This window comes from Aspergillus heteromorphus (assembly GCF_003184545.1).
Source record: "Aspergillus heteromorphus CBS 117.55 chromosome Unknown BO70scaffold_26, whole genome shotgun sequence".
Lineage (NCBI taxonomy): Eukaryota > Fungi > Ascomycota > Eurotiomycetes > Eurotiales > Aspergillaceae > Aspergillus > Aspergillus heteromorphus.
In genome coordinates, this window is record NW_020290431.1 from 184,769 (window position 1) to 197,811 (window position 13,043).

General features: G+C 52.3%; 3 protein-coding genes across 3 annotated transcripts; 1 reads left to right on the plus strand and 2 right to left on the minus strand.

The window, feature by feature from the left end:
* Positions 1-200: 200 nt before the first annotated feature.
* On the minus strand, positions 201-4,116 carry BO70DRAFT_413982 (tetratricopeptide repeat protein; the record flags this gene model as incomplete). The annotated part of the gene is made up of 11 exons (XM_025547344.1): positions 3,926-4,116; positions 3,696-3,834; positions 3,558-3,635; positions 3,362-3,498; positions 3,258-3,309; positions 2,999-3,186; positions 2,876-2,944; positions 2,740-2,829; positions 2,493-2,684; positions 951-2,444; positions 201-895 (listed from the first exon to the last, which is right to left on the minus strand). Exons 1-11 carry the CDS (start codon positions 4,062-4,064, stop codon positions 201-203), a joined length of 3,273 nt encoding a protein of 1,090 aa, XP_025396413.1. The 5' UTR covers positions 4,065-4,116.
* Positions 4,117-5,723: 1,607 nt separating this feature from the next.
* On the plus strand, positions 5,724-6,223 carry BO70DRAFT_364845 (uncharacterized protein). The gene has a single exon (XM_025543915.1). The coding sequence runs from the start codon at positions 5,832-5,834 to the stop codon at positions 6,021-6,023; it is 192 nt and encodes a 63-aa protein (XP_025396414.1). The 5' UTR covers positions 5,724-5,831; the 3' UTR covers positions 6,024-6,223.
* Positions 6,224-6,322: 99 nt separating this feature from the next.
* Positions 6,323-9,888, minus strand: BO70DRAFT_320553 (ubiquitin-associated domain-containing protein). Its single transcript, XM_025540481.1, has 2 exons — positions 7,507-9,888; positions 6,323-7,449 (listed from the first exon to the last, which is right to left on the minus strand). Exons 1-2 carry the CDS (start codon positions 9,866-9,868, stop codon positions 6,614-6,616), a joined length of 3,198 nt encoding a protein of 1,065 aa, XP_025396415.1. The 5' UTR covers positions 9,869-9,888; the 3' UTR covers positions 6,323-6,613.
* Between the last annotated feature and the right edge of the window lie 3,155 nt (positions 9,889-13,043).

A 13,043-nucleotide genomic window follows, 5' to 3' on the forward strand; every position in this document is an offset into this window, starting at 1 on the left:
GCACCAGTGCAGTGAATAGGAAGATGGTGTTGGTGACAGTCGAAGCAAAAAAGAGAAAACCAAAAAAAAGTACAGCCGAGATTTGTCAATCAATCAATCAATCAGTCAATCACCCACACACACATCACGACCATATCGGCCATCACTCATCAAATCAATGCTCCGGTCTCTCCCTCCCTCTTTCCTTCTTGTTATCACATTCATTTCCACACCCACTCAAAGATATACATAAACGGCTCATAGGGATAATCACTCAAATCGAGACCCTGGGCATACTCCACCAGATCCTCATTGGGGAGCTCCAGCGCACGGAAGGTCTCCTTCTCGCCGCCTCCGCCACGAACACGTACACGCTTATCAATAAGCGCGCGGAGCATCTTCGTCCCCGGAGCGACGAGCAGATACTGAGAGGCTTGGTCGGCGATGAGGGTCTCTGGGGGGATATGGCAGATGGATTCTTGCTGTTCGGGGGAGAGCCACTGCACAGCTCCACCACCACCGACTCTGGGGCGTTGCAGCGAGGAGACAGCGGTCTTGAAGCTGGGGGTTGTGGAGGATTGAGCAGCAGAGGAGTTATCGAGGATGGTGTACCGGATGTCGGATTCGCGGGAGAAGACGATAGCGGTGTTGACGTCCGGGTTGAGTTTCATGCGGAAGGTGGTGAATTTGCGGGAGTCGAGGTGGAAGGTGTGGCTTGCTGTGATGCTGACGGGGCGATAGGCGTCTATTTGTCGGATCTTGGAGATGGCTTGGTCGCGTGCGGAGACGGGGCATTTGTGTTTCATTTTGAGGGAGTGCGATTCGAGCACGGAGACGGAGGGGATGCAGGCGGGTTGGTGGGTGGTTGTTGCGGACTTGTGGCAGGTGTCGCTGCAAAAGCGGAAGATTTTGCAGGCTGGAGTTGGATTGAGATGTTAGATTAGGGTTGGATGGGGTGGTGAGTTACTTACTGTTGCAGAGGGTGGTGGTGGACGCCTCGCAGCTCTCACACGGCCCGGGTTCTTGCAATGCCCATTCTTTTCTCTCTGCGGCGAGCATGTCACGGCGGCCGTTGAGCTCACAGATCTTCTTCTCAGCGAAGACGATCCTCTTCTGCATGTAGCGATCTCCGGGGGTTCTTCGGGCCATGTGGACGAGCTGCTTGTAGGCCAGAATCGCTTGGTCGAGGGAGTCGAGCTGCTCGCGAGATACACAGAGAGCGCTGAGCGCGTCAAATGTCTCCGTTGCTTCGGGGCCCTTGACGGCCAGGAAGTCCTCGACTAAGGCCTCGAATATGTTGGCTGCGTCTCGGTTGAGACCAGCCTTCATATACGACCGTCCCAGACGATGGATGACCCGGAGTGCATCGGGTTCCCGAGACTGTTGATATTGATCGAGGGTGTCCTTGATTTCGCTGGGAAAGTCCAGGTTCTCTGAGCATTCAAGGTATCGGACCACAGCTTCCCTGATGATTGGGCTGGTGATGCCGAAGAAGGTCTTATAGTGTGGGATCGTCCTCTCGCATATCGTTCGCGCCTCCTTGTTGAATCCAAGCTTGTGGTACAGCAGAGACAGTTGGTTCTTTGCGCTGAGCGTCGTTGCGTTCTGCAACCCGAACACCGTATCGAGTGCTGGAACGGCTTTCTCTAGCAGAAAAAGGGCCGATTCGAGATCGCCCAGGGAGACTTTCAGGGAGGCAAGGTCCTGCATACTCCTCAAGGTCTCCGGGGCATTGTGACCTAGAGTCTTATTGCGACCTGCATATGACCGCTCATACAAGGCCGATGCTTCCGTGGCGTACCCGTCTTTCGCACAGAGGTCTCCGAGGTCGTGTAGGATGGCGAAGTTGTTAGGATGGTCACGCCCAAGCGTCCGTTTGAATAGTCCCAAAGCCTTCAAATAACATACTGCCGACTCCTGCGTCATATCGAGATCGCGATACGCTTGTCCCAGGGAATGCAAAATTGCCGCGCGTGACTGTTTGTCCATGTCCAGCCCCGGTGTGTCGTCGAGCATCCTCAAGGCATTATGGTATTCCACAACTGTTGCTTTCAGGTTCCCTTGCTTCAGAGCCGTCTCAGCTCGTATTTGCGCGCCGATAGTACGAGACCAGATACTCGCTGATGCGGCCTCATCTTTCATCTGTAGAAAAAGCTGTGCAACATCGTCGATCTTGAGGATCCTTTGCCGTCCAGCTGCGTCGTGAACAATGGTTCCCCCAGAGATATGCTGGGTGTGAATGAAGATGTTCTGAGTTCCCCGTAGCAGGGCAATATATTCAGTATCGGCAACTGATTCCTGCTTTGGCTCTGTTGCCGCCTTCGTATAGGCATCCGACTCACTTTTGCGGGCGGTTGCCCGGCTTTCGCTGCGTGTATACTTGGTAACGAAGGAAAATCGGATAGTGTTTGCCCTTTTCATCAGCCGTTTGCTGCGGTCGGCAGTAGACCGTGCTCGTGAGACTCCTACAACGTGTTAATACTGACTTTGGTTACGGGTTCTCATTTACTAACCCTTTGGAACCTTGCGGCCAAACAGCCTCTGCAAGAAGGACTGTCTCCTCGAGGTTCTTGATTGCGTCTGTTGAGATCCTTGGCCGTCTGAATTTTCATTTTCGGAATCGGTGGCGCCATTTCTGGGATGCTCGCCCTCCTCGCAGACTGTCCTCTTGGATTCAATGGTAGATGCGCCATTCATTCCTAGCTCTAATGTTAGCTGTAGCTCTTTCCAACAAGCAATTCAGGATGGCATTAAATATACCGTTCGAAACATAGCTTATAGCAGACTGAGCCTTGCGTGGCTCATTATTAGCATCAATTTGCCGATAAATGCCATTAGGGGCGTGCACTGCTGCGGAGTCAGTACCCTGAGGTGATAGAAGCTCCTCCAGATATACCTCGTTCCAAATCATATAGTCCTGCAAAGCTGATCGCAACCAGTTCGTCCTCTTCGCTCTGCGAAAATTCTGGAAGGCATCAGTACTGGCCATATTCAATAAAACCGTCAACAGCAGACATACTTCTGAACGACCACGAGTCCCGCAGCTTCTTCGCTTTTCTCGAGAAGGATTGATCCCCCAAGACACCTGGCGCCGAAGGGATTTTGCAGCCAACAGACCCCGTGGGTGCAATGCTAGAACTCCGACTATGACTGATGGAATCTCGAAAGATGGTACCGTCTCGAGGATCGTTCAGAATCGGTTGGTATCTGCGATATCGTGTTAGGATCTGCACGCAACACAATCACCGCCTCGGTTCTTAGGGCAAGACAACACTCACGCAACGTTGCATTGCTCTCCACAATGCTTGCAGTCGATGTAGTGCGATTCGTCTGGAATATTTTATTAAATGTAACTCGAAATATAAGAGGCGTGATATCGTACCTCGCTGCCGATCAAGACCTTCGTTGTCGTCTTCGCCGAACGTAAATTGTCTCTCACAGTTATCGCAGAAAAAATATATGGGGCGGGAATTGAGCGAGATGAAGCGCTTTTCCACTCGGTATCCTTTCGTGATTAGACTTAAATCGGGAATAGGATCAGTAATCTGGTTAGGACGAGCTGGGGATGGACGGATTACCGATCCCGCGTCATCACATAGACAGCCACTGCAGTCCCTGGGCAGTACTTTGTTAAGTAGTGTTGTTTCAACTCATCCCTACAAGACCGGTTAACCACATCTGGCTTCATTGACAGAGGGAGATGGGGTTTTCCGTACAGCGAAGAGAAGACCGCGTCGCAGTCAGGACAATTGACATTCACGGCACCAAATATGAGTCCATCATCGTCTCGAAACGGAGGGAAAAGCCGGAGGGCTTCCTGGGGGCTCGCAACACCTGCATGTGTATCGTCGGATTCTATATCCGGGGTTCGTTCGGGTCAGCTAATACCAAACCAACCGCCCGACGCGGTGATATGTAGGTAGCCCGGGGGAGGGGGGGAGCATACCGGTCGTGGATTTGCCCACCAAAGACAGCAAGACATCGGAGGCTCGTAGGATACGGTTCTTCGCCTCGAAACGGTTGGGAGCACCCTGGATCGAATTTCTCAGGATGATTTCCCGCTCGAACTGTCGCTTCGCGTCCATCTGTAGTGCTGCTGCTTGCTGATCACCGAAATCTCTGGCCAATCAAAGTGTGTGGTCAGTGGGCGAATTTAATCACGGTGAAGTCCAAGCTGTGCTGCAGCTGCAAAGGCAAGAGAGATTGCATGAAACTCACCTCTCGACCGACCCGGGCGCGTGGGAACTGTAGTCCTTACTCATGTTGAAACGAAAGTGAGATGCCAAAGGATGGGATAGAGAAAGAGGGGAGGAAAGAAGAACGGCGGCGAGAAACTCAGGCCGTAACGTCTTAGACAGATGTCGGGGAAGAAATCAGGGCATCAGAGACCGGATGAGGCGTCATTTTCAATGGACTGTTGGACGTGCTGGTGGACATACATATGTACATACATATGCAGGTCTCCCGGTGGTTCTTTCTCTAGTAGTAAACGGCGGTGCCGCATATTTGGTCGTTCCAAGGAGGGACTGGGGGGGGAGTTTCTCCTCTAGCGTCAACGCGTGTCATCCCTCGCATCGTAGTCTGGAACAGAAAACTTGGGAGGAGGAGAGGGCGGTTGAGTTCAGCAGGAAGTGATATATTGAACGATCGATTGATCGATGAGCCCAGGGGAGGGCAGGGGACGGGAGAGTGGCTGAGCCACAGGGTATGTAGGCGATTTGGATGGCGTTTTTTGCTTTGCCCTCCTTCTTGCATCACAGCCAGCCGGTATCTATCTCGATCTCAAGGGACAGACGGACAGACGGATCGTTTCGGTGCGACCAGACCCATGATTCCACTCCGGTTCCCCTCGTTTCGCTCCCTTCAATAACAAGGGGCCCCTTGCGTCGAACCACCCACCCACCTACCTATGGGAACAGAACCCATCCCCGTCTCTCAGTCTCTGCAGTCTGCAGTCTGCACTGCACGCTCACCGTATTATCTCTGCCCCCCCCCGAGCCAAGGCACATATAGATAGATATATCCAATCCTTCGCGGTCATCATGCGACCTTATCCTCTATTGCCATGAGATTGGCATTTCACCTGTCACATAACTCCCGGGGAGAAGCACCGTTGCCCTTCATCGACATGGAGACCCCCCCGAAGCAGAAAGTCCCTCGTTCGGGACCGTCGCGTCTGCTTGGCCTCCCGAGTTGATACATCACAGACGCGTCAAGGAGCATCCAATAATTGGATCCCGCCACGGGACAGAACCAGTAAGACTAGGAAGTCATTCATTCATTCATTCGTTCCTTCATGCCTGTCGGCATGCAGGCAGGCAGATTTCATAGCCATGGATGTCGACTGTCGAGACCGACCTGCATACGCAGGGTAATATGCTCTCATGCTCATGCTCGACTCTGACTGTCAGTTGGAAGGCCCCGCATGAGCATAACTACCGAAAGTACCTACGGTACGTGCAAAGTGGATCGGGTTGACCTCACCGTGTTGTGTTGATGACAGCTCGCCAGCCTGCATTGGGAATATTGGGAGGCTACTGCTAGAACGCCCGAAGAACAACGGAACGATACTCGAGACAATAGTGTGGGAGTTTGTTTTCAGTCCCGGACTGGTCGTATCGGAACTCGATTAGACTTTCCTCCTCGACCGGGGCTTGAAGGGAGGAAAGGTCCACGGCGATTGCTATCCTGGGTTGGTGGAGGGGAGGGGAGGGAAAGGGAAAGCTGGGCCGAGAAGGAAGGAAGGAAAGATGGATGGTTGAATGGTTGAATGGTTGATCGGTCGGCGATGACCGCCAGCCGTGGCGCGCCGCCCGCGCCGTAAGGAAGGATTTCGGTTGGCCCTGATGACGATGGCTTTGGCCCGAGTCAAGGGCCGATCAACGAAGATCGATTGTGATAATCCGGCCTTTCCAGCCCATCCCAGTGAAGAACTCCTTGGAAAACTCCTACGGGGAGTGGAGGGGGCTCAGGGCATTGATTGTGTTGATTTTCTATCAGGGGCTCCCACCCCTGTAGGGCAGAGAAATATCCGACAGATGTGAAGCAAAACCTGAGATCTTGTCTCCTGTCTTGTCTGTCAGCCCTACTTCGGCCTCACAGACATGATAAAGGAAGACTAAAGATCAGCAGTGGGGCTCGAATTACATCACCGGTTATGATCTCAGTGTTTACAATTACAAAACAGTCATATACTAACACCAAGGAGGACGAATCGCCTCGTCTCCTTGACGTTGTCCTTGCCAGGGGCCTAGATCAAGTGTGTGGCAAATCCTGAATCTACACTAGCAGGATGCTAAAATACGAATCAAGTATTCTTGATGAAATCGTCAAGCTAATCTTCCAGAGATCTAGACAGGTTAATCTAATACAGGCCAATCAAGGTCACACAAAACAAGGAAAGAATGGTACATGGTGGGTGGTATCAAGAAAATGCAACGCCTGGTAGTGGAAAGGAGGGACATGGCATCAGAACAAGAAAGAGACACATCAAGATGAATGTCCATTGCATAGCTGCACAAACAGACACACAATTTTGACAGGTTTTCGGAGTGATAGAGAGGAATGCATATGTGCGACAACCCCTCAAAGAAATGACCAATGGATAAACAATAATAATTAATTAATGCATTGGTCACGCCCACTTCCAGCCCGAATTTCTGGACTCCGGGCTGTTGAGAACCGAGGATAGAATATTGCCGCGTTTTCGCAGGGAGAAACCGCGCTTGTTCCGCTCTTGGTTCTTGCGCTCTCTCTTGAGCAGCGAGATCGCGGCATTCAGGTCGATCCCCTCGCCGTTGTCGGTCACTTTGAGAGCCCATTTGGCATCCTCTTCCGCAAAGCCGAGATCCCGGACCATTGTCTCAATGGCTTGATCGACAGGGTCACGGACCTGCTGTTGCTGCTGGGGTGCCCGTATATAGTGGACGTTCGGCATGTTGGGGTTGACCATCTGCGAGGCTCCCGCCTCTGGCATGGGCGTTCGATATGGTGGCGAGGGGGGTGCGCCTTCCAGGCGGCTCATGATGGAAGCATAGTTCGATAACGGGCGTTCCTCAGCGATTGTGGCATTGGGAGGACTCAATTGGTGCTGTCTTTGGTTCCTTAGTTGCGCAGAATAAGCAGCTTGTCGCTGGCGGTGGAAGTCAGGCGAAGACTGGCGTTCAACAGGGCTGCCAGCCATCGAGAAGCCATCGTGACTGGTGAGCGAGTCCGATAGGCGAGAGTTCATCCCCGAAGAGTGTGAAGATGTCCGAGAAGCAATGCTTCTCGGTGGCTGATAAGCTTTCGACACAGCCTCCCTGAGGAAGGAGGACCGACTGCCCCCGGTATCGCAAGGTTCCCACTTCGTCAAGCCCATCATTTGGGCTTTCTCAAAACTTGCGGCCGCATTGTTGTCATGGGAGTGGATGGAGCCGAGAAGTAAGACGGCTGAAGGTCCAAGAGTGAGGACGTAGTGAGACCATTCTTCTGTTCAGGTGCATTAGTCTCCCGATTGCAATACCCATCGGATGAGAATCTACTGACCTAAGACTGCTCCCTCCTTTGCCGTGTCGTTTAGCGCTACATCGTGTCCATCGAATATTCCAACTTTCCGCGCCTCGTCACACCTGCCATGCAGTGGTTGGAGCAGCACACCTAGACAGGTCCAGATCTCCGTCATATCAACAAGTTGACTCTTCGACAAGCCACCTTTGTTACCGCACCCGAAGCCTGCCGGGGGTTCGAACAAAACGCTATCCATATTGAATGGCTCGGTGATGGACGTCGCCACCGAGATATGCCGGCCCGCGGCCTTGGAACCACCTCTCAACCAATCCAACTGCCCCACGGTGTCGCTTTCTCTACGCTTTCCGGATCCGAAAATGCGACAAAACGTCCAAACCCTCCAGAAGGCGTCGTCGACCTCCGTTGCGCGGGTGTCATCATTTCCAGCCAGGCCTTGGATCGTGTCAGGACGTAGAAACGTCCCACACCGAGCTAGTATAAGCGACTTGAGATGTGCTAGCGTGTAGATATCCTGAGCGTAACGCTGCAGATAGGAGGACGGAGTGTATTCCGGTGCAGGCGCATCGGGAGCCAACAGAACCTGCCATTCAGTGTCCCATGGGGGGCTTATCTCGCGCAACTCCCATGCGGGCGCCGACATTGCGAAAACCGCACTCCTCATAAGGTCCAGCTCGTGCTCCTTGAATACCCGGTAGAAGTCTTTGCAGACCACCGCTACCCTGAAGAGGACATCGAGCGAATCGACTTGTCTCAAGATAGATAGGATGGCACGGTCCGGAAAGGTCATAGGCGTGGTGATCACCCCTGTCTTCTCCATATGACTGGGGATTTGACTGGGGATTGAGACGGTAGTGTCGCCTTGCAATTCAGCTGGCGACAATGAAGAACCAGAATCAAGTTCGTAGACCGTCGTTGGCGCCTGCAGCGCTTTCAAATCTGGGTGGACTGGTCCTGCAGCCGGTTTGCCAGATTTACTATGGGACACAAAATATTTTTCACCAATAGACTCCCCTCTTGGCCTCTCGTATGGCTTTTTCTGCAGATTGTGAGATTCTCGAGGGCTGTAGGCTGGGAGTTCAGCAGGGCTGAGAGGGGCTATTACACCGTCGCGGTCGATGACTTTCCTTTCCTTTGTTTGAAGGCGAGGGAGTTTCATCCGAAGCTCCCTTTCACTGCTCACAGATGCAGGCCTCTCACCAAGGCGAGTGATCGGAGACCCCGGCAACTCAGCCACCCCGTCCTTGTCCGCAAGTGCCCTGACAATCGGTGGCTGTAAGGCGCTCACTACCTGAGATCCTGGTTCTGACTTCACGCTGGAGCTGCTTGCAGATCGGAGATGGGCGCGGCTCTGTTTCCGACCGAAGCTTGGCACTGTGAAGGAGAACGGGGTCTTTGTCTTGTGCGGCTTCTTTGTTTGTTTCAAATCTTCACGAGACTTCGCTTTGTGTATCTGCCTGCTCTGATGCACACTAACAGGGGGCCGAGGTGCTGGTCGTGTGGCGATCATGTCCATGTTTCCTCTGCTTATCTGCAACGGCCCATCAGGGATTTGATGAGGACTGCGAGGTGAAAGTTGCACTGGCGTATGTCGATGCTCAGTGAGTCCAGCCAAAGTTCTCTCTAGATCGATGGCGGCTTGCGACAGCGTTGGCTGATGGCGACTTGAATGCTTTGCAGTGCGCGGCAAATGGTCTGTATGCTGACTATATTCACCATCGTAGATCTGCGGCAATTGCCCAGTTTTGACGCGCAGCGAAAGTGGAGTCAACTCAATCGGTGGCTGTTGAGGAAGCGGCTTATCTCTGGGCGGGGAAACGAAACGTCGCTTTGTCAATGGCGGCGGAAGCAGTGTAGGGATTGACTCGTCAAAGCCACCAGCCACAGAGGAGGGCGGTATAGGAAAAGCATCCGGAAATCTGTACGCGGTTGAAGTGATTTCGGACCCTTGACTTGTCATGGAAGATCTTCTCGTATAGCTGGATGATCTGTTATCAGTAAGCTCTTCCGAGGACAAAGAAGATGACGCTCTCCCGTGGTCTGAAGAAGTCCAAGTCTTCTGGTGCAAATAGTGATCTGCGTTATGTGAGCCACTCATCTGAGGATGAGTTGCGCTTGTGGGAGACGTCAGAGAAAAATGCGAGGAGAGTTCGGGGAAGAACCGGGCCCAGCGGGTTCCAGACCACGGTGGTGCCCTGTCGGAGACGGGTGAGATAGAAAGGTCGTCTTTCTCCTCATCACTCCCGGCCGGAATTGGATCATCTGATAATAACTCGTCGTCCGAACGGTGAGGCTTTGGCTCTTCCATAGTGACTTTGGAGGCATGTGAAACGGTTGTTGCGTCAGGCGAGAGTAGAACGTCCATCTCGGGCATTGCAGGCATTTAACTAGCCCTACACCGAGCGTTGAAAGCCTATACACAGCAGGATGGGTTTCCAGATCGGGACAAGAGAGATCTCCTGGGGCGTCTGGATAGATTGACTGAGGCTAATGATTGGTGCCTATACACGGTATCGGGCCTCACACGGCGAACTGCACCCGTCTGTTCTTGGACATGCGCATGGTCCAAAGCGACCCTTGTTGATGTCTTTGTCACGGCCGACAATGTTATTCCGGACGCCTTCCAACGCTTTTTTTTCTGTAAATTTAGCAGCCAGACTAGCCGGGGCGTTCTCTGCGAACAAACGGCTTAGAGTTGCTAGATCGACCAGGCCCTTGTACGGCCGAAACGCAATGATTGATGGATCCGATCCGAGCGTGTTGCCGCGACGAGTCCAACTTTGTTTCGCCGAGGTTGGGTGCACTCTTTCAAATCCAGGGTACAAAGAGAGCGAAAAGTGCCACCTGACTGTCGCAAAGGGTTAGCTCTCAGGCACAATGAAGGGCGCAATGTCTGGATCGGTACTCCGTATAGATAGTGACGGCCAACGCCAAGTGGACGGACAAAGAAAAGGAGTTTCAACTGACCATAGAACGCAGGGACTGCACACAGAATGATCCGGGGGACGCGAGTGAGAGAAGATGAGAGAGTCGGACTGATGCCTGTCATCGCAGACCTGCTCAAGAATGGGGTCTGACTAACGAACTAACAACTAGCTACATATGTAGGTTGCCAGCAGCCTCCACGTGCCGGGGAGGCTTTTCTTATCCCTGGCCGGGGGGGGGTGGAGGGGGGCAGGGCGAATTGACGACATGAGGCCAGCTTAATGATGGAGCAAGGCCAGGAGGCGGGCAGCGATAGGCTGAGTGGAAGACGAAGTCGCTTGCGAGTCGTCGATAGTTCGATTCTGGAGGGTGACACGGGGGAAGTGTGGGAAGGGTGGAATGGATCGACTCAATTGTCAAGCCCGAAGCCTGGATTCCAGCGCGGGGGGGCCAAAAGCTAGGCCCGTCTGGGCAGTAAGTGCGCCCGCTATCCCGCATGGGGCGTGCCACAGCCGGTACCGTACCGTACTGCCTCCATTCCTTCCCCCGCCCCTCTCTTGTCCTTCACGAACTCGCCAATCGCTGAAGGATGAAGAAGGGAGATCAGAGGTAAGCGGGATTATTCGCATACTCTAAATAAGCGCACAGTAGATAATCGCGAGAACTTTAGTTTCTGAGGAAAGGTCTACTACCTACCGTGCTAGGTGCAGCAGTACTATCTTGGACTCTTGTCAAGGTGCGTATTGTGTAACTAACTAACTATGTATTAGTAGGTTAGTAAGTTCTTCAAGCCGTTAACTATCGCGCGTTTGACGGCAACCAACTTCTGCGAGTATCCCTCACAGCCTTCGCGAACTACTTATTATGGTCAGCCTTAACACCGAGCTCAGCCGCTAGAAGGGCCCCTTCCAGTTCCAACAGGGTTAAATGTCGAGAAGCGAGGCAGTGCTGCGTGGAAGGTGGAAGAGCCATGCAGCGAGCCACGCAGTATTATTGATTGCAGTGATTCTTCCCGAGAGATTTGCGTCCGTCCGCAGCAGGCTATCCCTGCTCGTGCAGCACTGGTGGGCGCCATCACTGCTAGTATCTAGCTGCCTTGAGAAATTGCCGTCGTTCTGGCAGTCTAGTCTCTGTCTCTGGGGCGATTAGTCTATTGGTACCTGCTGAAGACCGAGATAGTCGAAAGCCAGTCAATCGCAGACTCTCAAGAACAATATCGATCGATACTACTAAGATAACTAACTCTCTGAGTAGCCCATGACATGCATGTATAGTATTAGATATACCAACCAACCAAACCCAATAACCATCATGCATGCACGCAGGCATCTGACTCGCCTTTTATTCCCCTATTCTCTATACCATTCGATATGTCAAACACGGCCATGTGCGGACATGGCTTGAACCAACGGTTTCATAGCCCGCACCCGAATCTCAATATCGATTGCAAACGCGTCTTATGTAACTAACTACCTTGGGGTCAGATCATAAGTCCTACCTACCGTATAAGCACCTACTTAAGGTACTTAACCGGTACACTCTACCCCATCCAGCCAACAAGAACGATCCGACAATCAAACAAGGCACACTTTCCTATCCAGTTGCCAATTTTGTTTCGGACTATGCGTTCGTAAGACGCTGCCGTTTCTCTTGCGGCTTAGGTACCTAGGTACCTAGTTTATCACGCAAACATGAACATGAACGCCTCCACTGAAAACGCCTTGCATATAATCCTACACCACACCCAGCATAGATAGCCTAGCCTCCACCGTACTGACCATTATCATAATCCGAGGGTAGGGTGGGGTATGGGTCAAGTACCTGCTCGACTATGCCGAATAAGGTTATAGTTCAGGTACACCCGCACTGGAACCGGACTTCCTCCCTTCCTTCCAGTTCCAAACCGGTTGATCTTTCACGACCTTAGATACATAAGTACATAGATACCTACATATGATCATGGTGACCGATAGGACCGAGCTGTATTCCTATTCCCACAAGGCGCAGATGCTAGGTTGGCAAGGCAAGGCAAGGTACAGTACCTACGTACGCAATTCGGCCCCATTATGCAAGTGGGTCGGTCTACCGAGAAGGTCTCTGGGAGCTGCTGAGTTAGTTACTTTGTAGATAGTAGTTAGGCCACCCCCCCTCCACTCTCACTCCACTGCGGTGGCATCTTCGGATGCCCGGAGTTGGACTCGGACATGGAGTCTGACTCTGGTTGGGGCCAACCGGGAAACCGTGTTTAGCAGATAGATCGATAATTGCATGATGGATGAACGGGTCGTGTACTGTACCTATCTACTTAGACTGGATCGGGTCCAGTAATCTAATTTTCCTCGCGTGCAGCTGTTATTTGGCTTTGACCTCCCTCACTCCCCTTTTATTGCCTGGTTCAATGGAATTCTTCTTACTGAGGTAGTTGGTCGATTTTTGGTCGCTTACTATCCACGATAGGTCTCCCTCAGATGCTTGATGAGCGACTAATTTCCCAACAAAATCTGGCTATATTTAGATTCTACTCTGATCAATACTACCAAGTTCTGTAGAAAGCAGTTTGTTGGGCTGCTAGAACGGTAATCAGATATTATATGTCCCGCCTCCGCGAGTCAGTCCGAATTTTAGGTAAGGAT

What these genes read in the sequence shown, in the direction of transcription:
- BO70DRAFT_364845 (XM_025543915.1), top strand. Translation starts at nt 5,832, where the DNA reads ATGGCTTTGGCCCGAGTCAAGGGCCGATCAACGAAGATCGATTGTGAT.
- BO70DRAFT_320553 (XM_025540481.1), bottom strand. Translation starts at nt 9,868, where the DNA reads ATGCCTGCAATGCCCGAGATGGACGTTCTACTCTCGCCTGACGCAACA. An exon ending in AAAGGAGGGAGCAGTCTTAG is followed by an intron (nt 7,450 to 7,506) that starts GTCAGTAGATTC and finishes GCACCTGAACAG; the next exon opens with AAGAATGGTCTCACTACGTC.